Genomic DNA, 12,852 nt, shown 5'->3' with positions numbered 1-12,852 from the left:
GGAAGGACGTGACCCCGTCTCAGTGTGGGAAATAAAATCCCGAAATTTTCGTATTTCGCAAGGCCAGCAAAGTACCCAGCATGGCACAATGTATGAGGCGATATAAGGCTATTGCAATAAGTAATGTTCCACAGCCCGTTAACATATGATCTGATGTACTACTATAAACCACTTAGCATATGTCGATTATTCTATTATGCTGGTTTGAGATTCACGTGGCATAAATTGGTTGACTGGCAAGACCGTATATGTGCTTCCAAAAATATTGATGCACGACATATTTATATTAAGCAGTGATCAGAGCATGTTACTCTTAAAATCATTTTCTCGAGACAGAATTGTAGTCAAACAAAATAGCAAGTCTAAATTCTTGTATACTTACAGCTGCCATACATATGATACGCAAAGGAGAGCTGACAGCTTGTGTGGGTTTCTTTGACCACAGGACTGGTGTAAGTTGCACCAGACAGAACATTGCCAGTATGCGCCTCCGCAAGTATGTAGTATCCTTGGTGTTCAAACCAGAAAAAAAATTGAGAATCAAACCGAAAGGATATCGCCCTTCGAGCAGAGAGACTTTTGGTTGGGATTTTGTACCAGAAGAGGATCTTGGAAGACCAAATTTAAACGATTAGCAATTAAATGAGCAGGTACGCTTGAGATCAGGAAGGATGGGTTGACTTCGTTGCCTGAACGACGCGACAGCGTACAGATGACACAAAATATGTTGTATTTCGTAAACAATGCAAAACGCGGTCCAAATGACATGGACATCTACACGACAGAGAAACACTGGGTTACCAATTTTTAGTCGATTAACTATCGTATGTAAGAAACTGGGAATCCAGCATATAAACACCGGCTGCTTAAGATTTATACTCCATTAAACTCCTCGTTTTATGGAGACGGATAGAATTTACATCGAGCTTTGATTTTAATGGCAACACTACACATACCGGTAACACATGTACTATCATTTTCTCTGTCAACAAGCCAAGTACTCGGAATTTGATCATGGTTTTACGGTAAAAAAGTAAATGAAGTTGATTCTTTGGACTCAAATAGGCAAAAGATGTGAACGTAGGCCTCAGTTTTACATTAAGTATTAGTATATGGGTAGATGCACTCCCGATCGCATAACATGCGGTATACCTTCGGGTGTTCCTGTGGTGTGATCTCGATCAGGGCCTGTTCCTGGAGTCGTTGATGCTCCCTGGTACCTCTTCCACTCGTAATCTCCTCGGCTGGTATCCCTGTACCGGCATTCGCCTCCTTCAAAGTCGCATTCCCCTGTGTGAATATTAATTAGACACATGTCGTCGTGAGAGGTATTATGTGTAAGGAATACTGTGGGGGAGTAAAGTGAGGATGACAATCCCCCGGGGTGGGTTCGAGTTAAACTGACGTCGAAACAGAAGCGAGTGATTCGGTTCAATGTAAAAACCAAGGTTGGTTTATTACAATTCGAATCCAACAACAATAACACCAGAGTAGCAAGGCTTGTCCAGCCATGCTGTGAAGCATCAGAAATCTACAGAGCTCTCCCCAAAACATGCATCAGCAATCTTTAGAGCTCTCCCTAACACATGCATCAGCAATCTATAGAGCTCTCCCCAACATATGCTAAACTAGCAGCATGGCCAGTCCCTATCCTACCTCGTGACGTCAACCAATAACGCTGGAGAAAACATCCGGAAAAGTAACAAAGTAATTTGAGCGGGAAACATACCAAAGTCTGATTGGATAAACTAAATGTCTGTGATTGGCTGAGAGTTTCTACCTAAGGATCCTAGTGTCTGTAATGAATAAATTTTGAATTATGTTCTACACTTCTCCAAATTTCCTGCCGCGCGAAAAAATACACCATGAGCAGAGAATTTCAGAAAACAAAAAAGATAACGCGTATAGAGGTCCTCTAATATGTCCATTATACTATCGAACTTTAAAGCGTTGCTCAAATTGTCAATGAAAGCATATTTCGACTTTGAACACACACGATTGAATAAAGAATACATGCAAATCGTGTAAATTGTCTGAGTCAAATAAGGTCCGCTATTCGTATTCGAGCAGCTACAGCAGAATCTCTCATCGGTCGTCTAGGAAAGACGTCATCCGCCTTCTGACCCTTGTCACCGGGAGTACTCGTCGAATTCACAGTAGCCCCTGTATTTGTATTGAAGTCTGAGCTGATATCTGTTAGCTCCTTCTCATGCTCTGTTGTTGTAGTCAGCTTTTCAGACACAACTTCCCATAGATATAACTTCTGGATGGGACTGTTTGTGGGGCCGTTTGCTGTATTCAACTCTGCAGATCGTACCAGTTTGTCGCTACCGTATATCAACTTTGTTACCGTTCCCAGATGCCATTTCTGACGTTTTTCCGTGTCACTGTGTATAATCACTACATCACCAACTTTGATGACATTGTTGCGACTTCCTGTAGTCAGGTGTCGTTCTCGCAGGGCTGTCAAGTACTCAGACGACCATCTTCTCCAAAATTGCGTGTGTAGTCTGGATAAATGTTCATATCTCTTGTTGACCTCGTGATGGTCTGAGTATGTTGGATCAGTTACCTTCTTGTCAATGACCTCAATGTACGGCAACGAAGTTAGTGTCCTCCCATGCAGCAGGTGGTTTGGGGTCAATCCAATCTTGTCGTGTACACCGGATGACACATATGTTAATTGTCTGTCATTCAGGACGGCTTCAATTTCAGTTACGACTGTTGAGAGTTCGTCAAAGGATATGAACGCTCGACCGAGGATTTTCTTTGTCGCATTTTTTGTTAACACTGCGGCGACGGGTTCCACAAGGCCGATCTCACTTTTCCATTTTTGTCGGTCGGCAGCTGTCAGTTTGAGCAGTTATGGTCTGAACTACCCTGAGCTGACATGTGATCTTTACAGTGTTGTCGTATTCGAGGTTCGTACAGCCTAGGGAGCCGTATGTAAATGTCGAATACTATTTGCAGAATAAAAAATATTTTTATTACGCATTTGAGAGATTACAGACCGGGGAAATCGACTGTTAGCTACTCAGATGCATTTTTCATTGCACACCGACTCGCTCTCTGCCAAAACAGGAACTGCTTTGGCTGAGACCTTGTCTTGCGATCGTCCGATGCAATTATCGTTGTAACTCAATCTTTACCCCAAACGCAAACGTGTTAGACTCAATCATTCACTTCACGCAACCACACACAAAAGTACATCGTACTCACTGATAGTTTGCGAGTGAATGTTTTTTTTTATTTCCATGTCAACTATGTAATAAAGGGTTGTAATACCCACAAATGTTCAGTCCGTGCATAGTCAAGTTCTGTGGTCCTCTGCAAATGGCATTCACACATTTTGCTCTCGCCAGCACGCTTGTCTGTACCTTGGGTGACACAGTGGTACCTGGCAAATGAGGCAACAGTTGATTGTCTCATGAACACGATTGGGACGAGTTCCATGGCCTACTATCCGTCCTGCACGTCAACACATCACGCAACAACGTCTTCCGTCCGGATTGCGACCCATTTGGTGACCAACTCTTTCCACATTGGTAAGAATGAGACGTGGTGCCATCAGACTAGTTCCTCTTGGGGGACCTTGCCGAGATGAGAAATTACCGATCAGCTGTTTTGCTACTTGGGCGCGAAACATGAGCTGACGTCTGTATCTCGATCCACTTTGACCGTATCCATGAACTGATGCCATGTTGTGGAAAGCGTTCATGAGTGCCTTGTTCAGCTCATGGTAAAACACAGCTCTGTGCCACCGTGGCGATGATCGACCTGGCGTGTAGTAAGCCAGCAGTTGATCGGTCAAATCAACACCTCTGAAGTACTGATTGTACATTACAGCAATGTTCGGGTATATTACTTCAATTTGTTCAAAAGCACCGGTTCTTTTATCTTTACAACGGCGCCTCACTAGCGCTCGATTCGGTCTTCATGCAGAGACTGCTGTGCTCATAAATTTCACCATTTTTGTGTCTTTCCAGGCACATACTGTCATTGCGCCGTCTTGAAATACCGAGAAACTACCACGTGGCCATCGCTCTTCGTCGTCAGCATTAGGCGGTACGACTTGTGGATCATAGTTTGCAGCATTTTTTATTTCATTGGGTAAACCTAAGGTGTACATCTTGCAGGTTCCCGTGGCGGCAATATTATGCACACTGGAGATGGTCAAACAACAGGGCAGAAGTGTAATATGAGTCCATAATGACATGATGTCCTAACTCATAGTACGGTCGAATCAGCCGGGAAACAACTTGCCCAGGTCTGTTTCCCCTGAAAACTCGGGGGTCGTCTGCAGCATTGGAATCAAGCGGGTGATGACAGTTATCAGCGACAGGTTGATGGACTTCGTTGTTGAAAACGTAACCCTTGGCGGACTCACTGAGAGTGTAAACTCTCATTCCATATTTGTGTGGTTTTGCTGGATTGTAGAAAACATTCTTTGTGCGGCCCCGGTAGGGGATGACTCCTTCGTCGATCACCAGCTCGCACATCGGGCTCCGGTGCATTCGGCTGTTTGCATTCACTCGATCAATGACATTTCGTACTTTCAACATCCTATCCTGTTTCTCACTTATTTTTTGGGCTGTATACATGGCTGTGTTACGAGCACAGTACGGCTGTGTGCTGTAGTATAAATATCGCATCAGTAGCTTGAAGCGATCACGGGAAAAAGTTCTCTTGACAAAATTATGACCGAAGCAAACAGGGTCCGACCAATACAGCTGGATTTCAGGCTGCCAGCAAATTCTGAATAGCATCATCACTCCAATGAATGCTTTCATTTTGACAATTGTCGTCGGTGTCCAGGCCGATCTTTGCCTTTCCCTGGCATTTGCCCTTCTCCTCTCTCTAGCTTAACGACTAGTGCATCAGGTAATGAATCTTATCAGATCTTCGTCGAATATTTGCAAAAAACATTCAACTTCTGAAGCATCGTCTGGCAGCGGGTTGATAAGCCCCGGCTCTGGACCAATGAACTCCGGTAAAAGATCGAAATTACCAGTTCGTAGGTCTGTGTATGGTCTGTTCATGATACCAGCGGCAATACTCATTTCGTAGTATTCCTGTCTACGCTCTATTTCTAGTTGCATTGTGGTTTCTCACTGCCTGTAATATACAAGCGAGAGAAAGACATGAGCTTTACGAACCAATGTTTGACGTCAGCAGCAACAGATGTGCCGTCTAAAATTTCTAATGTTTGTGTACAGTGTAAACACTTTGAGGTCACACAAACGGACGCATGTTTCCCAGGCAGAGAAACAGTAAACACCGCCGATGACAAATAACATTCACTCGCACTTCATTTTTCATATGTATTTCATGATTCTATTCAGATAATAAATTCATGAAATGCATTTTTTCTTTGATATGTAAATAACGAACACCCCAGGTTGCTACACATTGAGTTATTTTCTCACTTTGCCCAATATTTCATGGATCGTTCTCGAGAGAACAGATCGTCTGGTTATTGATAAAAACCAGATGTTCGCGCGAACCGACGGCTGAGCGACGTCGTGCAAACCTTAGTAGAAAGGAAGCAGTCGCCGCAGTGTTAATGTAATCAGTTTCTCCCAGAAACCGCCAAACCAGGGCGCACGCTTTGGTATAAATGTCCACTGTACTCGATGTGCGGCGAGAAAGTTTTTGACTTCTGGGGTGTCAAACAATGTTTTGATTTCATCGGCAGCTGCTTAATAAGTCGAAGCGTTATCAGACAGCATACGAGTCGGCAAAGATCGTCTTGCGGCAAATCTTCTGAATGCGTGCATAAATGTCTTTGTTGATATGTCCGGTACGAGCTCCAAGTGAATGGCATGCATCACCGCGCACGTGAATAAACAGACGTACGCCTTTCCACGCGTTCCATCTTTTGCTTTCGTGAATAGATATCCCGTGAAATCTACACAGGTTATCGTAAACGCTGGAACCATGTTTACTCGTTAGCTTGGCAATGGTGCTTGTACAGGATTTGCGTAAGGTTTCCCTGTAACTTTGTTGCATATAACACAGCCTCGTAGGACACTACGTACGATGACCCGTATCTTAGGGATCCAGCATCTCTGTCGTATTTGAGTCACAGTTGACTGGACTCCCTCATGAAGCATCAGTTCATGTGCTTTCCGTACAATCAAGTTTGTTAGTTTGTTATGCGACGGCATCAAAGCGGGAAACTTTGTGATGAAATCGAGGTGCGCGTTATAAATCCTGCTTCCATCGACAAACAAGTCTAGTTGTCTCACGATCGGGGCACACTTGCTCAAATTCAATTTCACCGACTGTATTGTGTCCCCATACTGCTGACGTTGGACATGCTTGACCCACAAATTTTCAGCTCGGTTAAATTCATCGGGGGTAATTCTTCCAGTCTTAACATCGGTGGATTTCTTCATCCGGGCGATGAATCTGAGAGCATAGCTTGTTACTCGCAACAACTTATCCAAGTTATTGAATCTGGAGATATCTACTACGCTGTGGATGCCGCAGTTATTTGAATTAATGTTCTCTGGTGTGTCATCAGTCGTGGTTTCTCTGGGAGGAACGAGTATTTCTCTGTTCTCAGTAGTTGTGTCACTGGCCTCGTTCAGATGTGGTTGAATCATATCAGTTTCACTTGGCTCAATCACAGAATGCATTACATCTGCATCGAATACAGAACTTGGCCAATCACTTGTTTTCAGCCATAGTGGCCCATTTTGTCATAGGCTAGAATGTTCAAGGTTTTCGTAGGTAATCCTTCTGGTCAACAGGTCTGCAGGGTTGTCTTCGGACGGGCAATATTTCCTTGTAGACTGAAATGCACAAATTTCATCCACTCGATTCTTGACAAAAATGGGTAATTTCTTCTCACTGTTCAGCCAGTGAAGGACGATTTGGCTATCACACCACAGGTAACAATTAACAATGTCATATTTGGATGAGAGAGCTTCTCTGACGTATTTACTGAGGCACGTTGCTACTAGTGCGGCCATTAACTCCAGTCTTGGGAGAGTTGTCTCAGTCACGGGCGCGACTCTGGTTTTCGCCATAACAAACGAGGTTTGTTGACCGCATTTTAGATATATCACGGCTCCATATGTCTTTGGACTAGCGTCTGCGAAGGCGTTTAGCTCATAGTCACTGTTGACTTCCGGCTCATCAAAGTACTTTCGTTTAACTCTTGTGTCACACGAGTCATTGATATCTTCTGCAATATGCATCCACTGTCTGTATAAATCTTCGTTGATAGGTTCATCCCAGTCAATTTCTAGTCTCCATAGTAACTGGATGAATAGCTTGACTTTCACAACCAATGGGGCGAGATATCCAATGGGATCAAACAGTGATGCAGCATAACTGACAATGTCACGCTTCGTTATGAGTTTGCTGGGTGATGAAATATTGTTCACCTTGGAATAGGTCAACTCATCAGATTTTGTTAACCATTGCATTCTCAAAAGAGAGACATCTTCAGCAGGTTCATTGCGATTGTCACTTTTGGCAAGGTCGTTTATTTGTTGATAGTTCGATGACCACGATCTGAGCTTGAATCCACCTGATGCCATTAACTTGTTGGCTTCATTGTAGTATTTTGTGGCCTTTTCGACGGTATCAACTCCATCGATCACGTTATCAACATAAATGTTGTCTTTCAGTTCGTTGGCAGTGGAAAGGTGAGCATTGTTCTCCAAGTGCGTCTTGATAACCGCATGTAGTATGAACGGAGAACATATGGCATCGAATAATACGGTCTTAAACAGAAAGGTCATGAACTCACTTTCTGGGTCAGTAATGTCAGACAACCACAGAAATTTCGTAAACTTTCTTTCGTCTTCTTCAAGCTGAATGTTCAGAGGAACGCCTTCTTGATGTCACTTGTCAGGGCAACATTATTAGCACGGAATCTTAGCAGTATCACAGGCAAGTCGTTTATTAACGATGGTCCCTTTTGCAGGCAATCATTCAAACTTGGGAAAATGGTGCATAGTTAGTTGGCAGTGGAGGGTGATCTTCCTTCCAAGGTAGTTTAGCGCAGTATTTTCCTTGATCTATTCTCAGGTGTGCTTCTCTGTAAGATTCGTACGTCAACAGTTTATCGACTTCCGGATTGTCTTTGACACCAATAAATTTCAGGTCCCACATGTTTTGGACCTTCGGTTCTCCGTCTGAGCGAGTGGTAGTCATATCTAGTGGTGAGCAAACATCATCGGTTGTGCGATCTCCACAAAGCATGTCAACAGAGTTCTCCGTCATAGATATTACATGTAACATACGTACATTAGAATCAACTTTATGAGGCATTCCGGTTGGTCCGGACAGTAAATATCCAAACTTGGACGATACAGCAGTAGGGCCAGACGTGCCTGAAATAACGTGCAAACCAACGAAATTCCAATACTGGTCGGCGCCAATAAGAACATCAATCAGACATGACTTGTCACTTGAGACTGGATGTGCGAAAGGCATCAGTCCTTTCAAATGGCTCATGTTATGAACTTCCTGCGAAATGTGAATAATTAAGTCTGACAATATGTCAGGAATAATCATCACGTCAATGGTTTAAGTATTCCCGTTCAGTTCGTGAGCAGTTAGTTCGGTGAATGCCATGGTACGCACATTTGAAGTTTTGACGCCGAATGTTGACAACTTGATTTGTTCGTGACGCGTAACTTTCGCGGAAACTTGACGCGCAAATTTCTTAGAGACGAATGTTTGGTTTCCTCCTTGATAAAGAAAAATAACAGCGCGAATGGGAATTCTGTTGTGTGCAAAGATCAGTACAAATGCAGTCTTTAGTAGCACGGGTCCAGTGTTCACTTTCTTGTTTGGGAGCGAGTCAGCTTTAGTAAATGTTACTGTAACCTCAGGAGTCGTTTGTCGCGTTTCCTTATCGTCCACAGTGGTACTTGTTGCAACGGCAATATCATCAAGGTGTAACGCAGTGTGATGTCGTTTCTTACTTTTCTTGCATGAATATCGCGACTTGCATTGGGAAACTTGATGTCTTCCAAAACAATTGAAGCACAGTCTGTCCTTCTTAATAATGTCTAGCCTCTGACGAGTATCTGTGATCATGGAGCAGTTTGATGCAAAGTGCGATCCCTTGCAAAACAGGCAGGTTTTGGGAGCTGTGCGTGACTTTTGTCGGTTCGGCGATTGCGCAGTTGTGTGAAACGCGGCTGTGATTTCTGGTGGGCTCGAGTCGTTGGTTGTTTGCATCTCATCTATGGGTTTGCCAGCTTGGAGTGCGTTTATCTCGTGTAGAATTGCTTGCCGTAGTTCCGATAGTGTCCATGCAGAATTACCATGGTCTCTTGCTATCTGCTTTCTGTTGTTTGGAGGCAATCTTTCTCGTATCAATGGAACCAAAAGTTCGCCATAAGTGCGTTCCTCCTTACCTAACGACTGCAGACCACGAACGTGACTTTCAATCGAGTCGTAGAAGTTTCTTAAAATTTTTAGCGTTTTTTGTCGGTTTCTGTAGGTTCCACTATGAGATGAGATTGTCCGTATCGTTCTTTCAATAGGTCAATCGCATGAGAGTAGTTAGTGTCGGTGAGTGACAATCCACTGATTGTTCTCGCGCGTCGTCTTTGAGCATGCTTCGCAGATAGGTAAACTTCTGTATGTTGCCTAGACTAGTGTCCGAGTGAACTGAGAACTTGAAAACGTCGAAGAAAGTCGACCATTCTAGTACATTACCTGGGAAAGTTTGTGGCTGGAGCTTCTGTAGAGCTACTGCTTTACATTGCGTGTTACCGAGAGACAAAGTGTTGCCATTCTGAGTTGTGATGAAATCGTTTGATGTTTGCGTCTCTGGTCTGTTTTTCTTCACAAATGTTGCAATGCCGTGGTTGCCTTCGTAGATTTCCGCTTGGTAATCGCCTGAAGCTTCATTTTCTTCGTCGAAGTGATCTTCGACGGTCAGATCGAGGATTTTGATCTCAAGGTCGGCGAGTAGGAGTATGTTGCTTAGCATCAGCAATCTATAGAGCTCTCCCCAACATATGCTAAACTAGCAGCATGGCCAGTCCCTATCCTACCTCGTGACGTCGACCAATAATGCTGGAGAAAACATCCGGAAAAGTAACAAAGTAATTTGAGCGGGAAACATACCAAAGTCTGATTGGATAAACTAAACGTTTGTGATTGGCTGAGAGTTTCTACCTCAGCATCCTAGTGTCTGTAATGGATAAATTTTGAATTACGTTCTACACTTCTCCAAAAATACAGTGTTAATGCAATATTAATCGTTGTCAAATTCAATTGTTAATAATAAATCAATTGTTGGTTGCTATAATGTATTCCACGGGCTACATAATGAATGCGGGTATATAGTGGACTAGAAACTACTGTAAAACTATGGGTGTCCTAAAACTGTCTCTGGAGCCAAGGGCCAAGGACCAAGGGCCATAAGGCAAGTGTGTAAAATAATTATAAATTTATGATTATGAATATTATTATTTAATTTTTAGAGAGTCTACTGAGGAAGTACTGTGACTGAGCATCAAGTTACTCAGCAATGCTGCCGCATTGTATGTATTGACCATATTTCTGAGGGTCTATGCTACAGCTGCCCTTTTTGTAAGTATACAATAATGAAAGAAAAATTACTTTTTATCAAGAATATTCATAATCATAAGTTTATTAATAACAGGGTATGTATTACAACTACGCGAATTTGGCATGAAAACTGATCATCATTCAAGATTCGAGTGCAGTATAATCGTTTGTAAGTACAGTACACAACAATGACAGAAATATTTAATTTTTAGCAACACTATTCATAATCATAAATTCATTAATTTGTTCACACTCTTGCTGTGACTTATTATGTCTTATGGCCCTGTGTCCTGGGCTGCACTACAGCTGTGAAAGGTATCAAACTCTCGGCAGTTCTGCTGCTAGAGGCAATGCACAAAGAGGCATCAAAAATACATCCGTAAATTTGTTCTCAATACGGAAGGTTTGACCATTCTTTGCTCGAGGAAAAAAATGACTGGATACCTCTAAAAATACAAAATCAAAATGAGATCTAGAGTATGTTAGCATGTCGTGTTTTGAATAATGCAGGAATACGGGGTTGTTCCTGAAAATAAGGTCTGCTGGTATTATAAAATGTCGAGCCTACATCCTAATCCATGCCAAAATTACTACTTTCTATTTGACTGTTCGGATTCAATTTTACAACTCACATCCTATTCTGAATTCAACTTTACAATTCAACACTTCTCTTGACTTTGTGTATTACTATCGTCTATATACAATTTTGAGTTGTAAAATTGAATTCAGACCAGTAAAATAGAAAGTAGTAATATTGGCACGGATAGCACACTAACTTGAAGAATTCCAATTCTTCAAGTTAGAGCGACCTCTATCGATGTAGGGTTGATTTGAATATCGTTCGCCCAAGACTCAGATTCTGATGCAGATCTCACTCCGTATCCATAGCTCTTCTGACGAATTCCTTTGATTTTTGATCGTCTTTGTAACATTCGAAATATTTTTCACGTTTTGAATGGTTCTGTTTCTGCAAGTTGACAGAACTGTAAATCAGTTGGACGGAAAACGTAAGTAGTTGTAATTTTACACACATAGAGATTTTTACTACTTTTCGTAAACGTCTATTTGTCATTTACCATTTTCAGAATTTCTCGTATGCGCTAGGGCATCTTAGTTGGTCATAGCAGTCCGTGTGTTCCGAATACTTCCCGTAGAAATTTAAGCTTCAAAAAGTTGCAGTTACCGAGGGGCCATAACAAATTTGACAGTCCAGGGACTTTTATACCAAAACTCTGTAGCTTTACAAATGCAATCGACCCGAATGAAGCGATATGATGACTTAATTGCTGTATTGCAGGTTTAGAGATTGAATTAAATTGACAAACACTCATCCGTATGGAATATTAAAAACGCCGGGATTACACCTTCGAAATTATTGATAAAACTCAAAATATTAGTCACACAACTTGTGTACTGCAAATATGTTGACATTTTCAGATATTTTGTCCGAGAGCAAGTCTTCGACACTTTAGGCCTCGAGGTCAAGACTGGACATTACAATGCTTTACTAGCATGTTCGGCAAAAATGAGTTTTTCCATCCGGGAATTCGAAAAATTAGTCTGACGTAAACAATTTTAAGTCGTTGCCGATATGGCCTAATGAACATAATCAGTTCTGCCTTGACAAGGTCTCAATATTCGCGAACGTCGTTGATATCAGCGTGTTAAGTATACGGAATCACAGTCCTTGTGACAGAATCAATGTGTTTAATCCAGGTTTTTTGTTTTCAGCAGGCAGAGGTTTTAACACGAATACATCCGGGAACATTGGTTTGAAATACTGAACAACCCCACGAGACTGACCGACAACACACATCACAGGCGGCCCATACGCTATTGATAAGCTTATTACTGATTTTTTCTCAGTTTTCTGTGTCACTCTCAGTCCCTCTCCTTTTTTGCATGCTCTGACTGATCGTAGTAAATAAAATAAATGGCTATATAGCCTAACCTATAGCCTCTTGACTCTTTATTTATTTTACACCCCATTACAAGGACGTTTATCTCTCATATACATATCTTGTAAATAATTAGTCAACACAACCAATTATGCTAATCCGTTGGCTTATCAAGGGTTGGTCAACATTGTAAAGATAGAGATGTAAATGAAATTGGTAACCATTTCTATCTTTCGTGATGTTGACCAACCCGTAAAATCCCTGATAAATAAAGAGTCACAGAGGCTAGGTTAGGTTATATAACCATTTATTTTATTTACTCCTATCAGTCAGAGCATGAAGAAAAGGAGAGAAAATGATAGAGAAAACAGTGAGAAAAACTCAGTAATAGTTTTTGGGCCGCCTG

At 42.1% G+C, this 12,852-nt stretch overlaps 1 protein-coding gene across 1 annotated transcript in view; it reads right to left on the bottom strand.

The window, feature by feature from the left end:
• The window catches only part of LOC139124254 (MAM and LDL-receptor class A domain-containing protein 1-like), a 67,619-nt gene that overhangs the window by 11,533 nt on the left and 43,234 nt on the right, over positions 1 to 12,852 (bottom strand). The window contains exons 12-13 of the mRNA XM_070690394.1: positions 1,153 to 1,290; positions 383 to 508 (exon numbers count right to left, since the gene is read on the bottom strand). Of these exons, the coding sequence (XP_070546495.1) occupies positions 383 to 508; positions 1,153 to 1,290 (264 nt within the window). The remainder of the gene's footprint in view (positions 1 to 382; positions 509 to 1,152; positions 1,291 to 12,852) is intronic.

This window comes from Ptychodera flava (assembly GCF_041260155.1).
Source record: "Ptychodera flava strain L36383 chromosome 23 unlocalized genomic scaffold, AS_Pfla_20210202 Scaffold_23__1_contigs__length_28996876_pilon, whole genome shotgun sequence".
In the NCBI taxonomy this organism is placed as follows: Eukaryota; Metazoa; Hemichordata; class Enteropneusta; family Ptychoderidae; genus Ptychodera; species Ptychodera flava.
The sequence above is the reverse complement of the archived record's forward strand: the minus strand, read 5'-3'. Positions and strand labels throughout refer to the sequence as shown.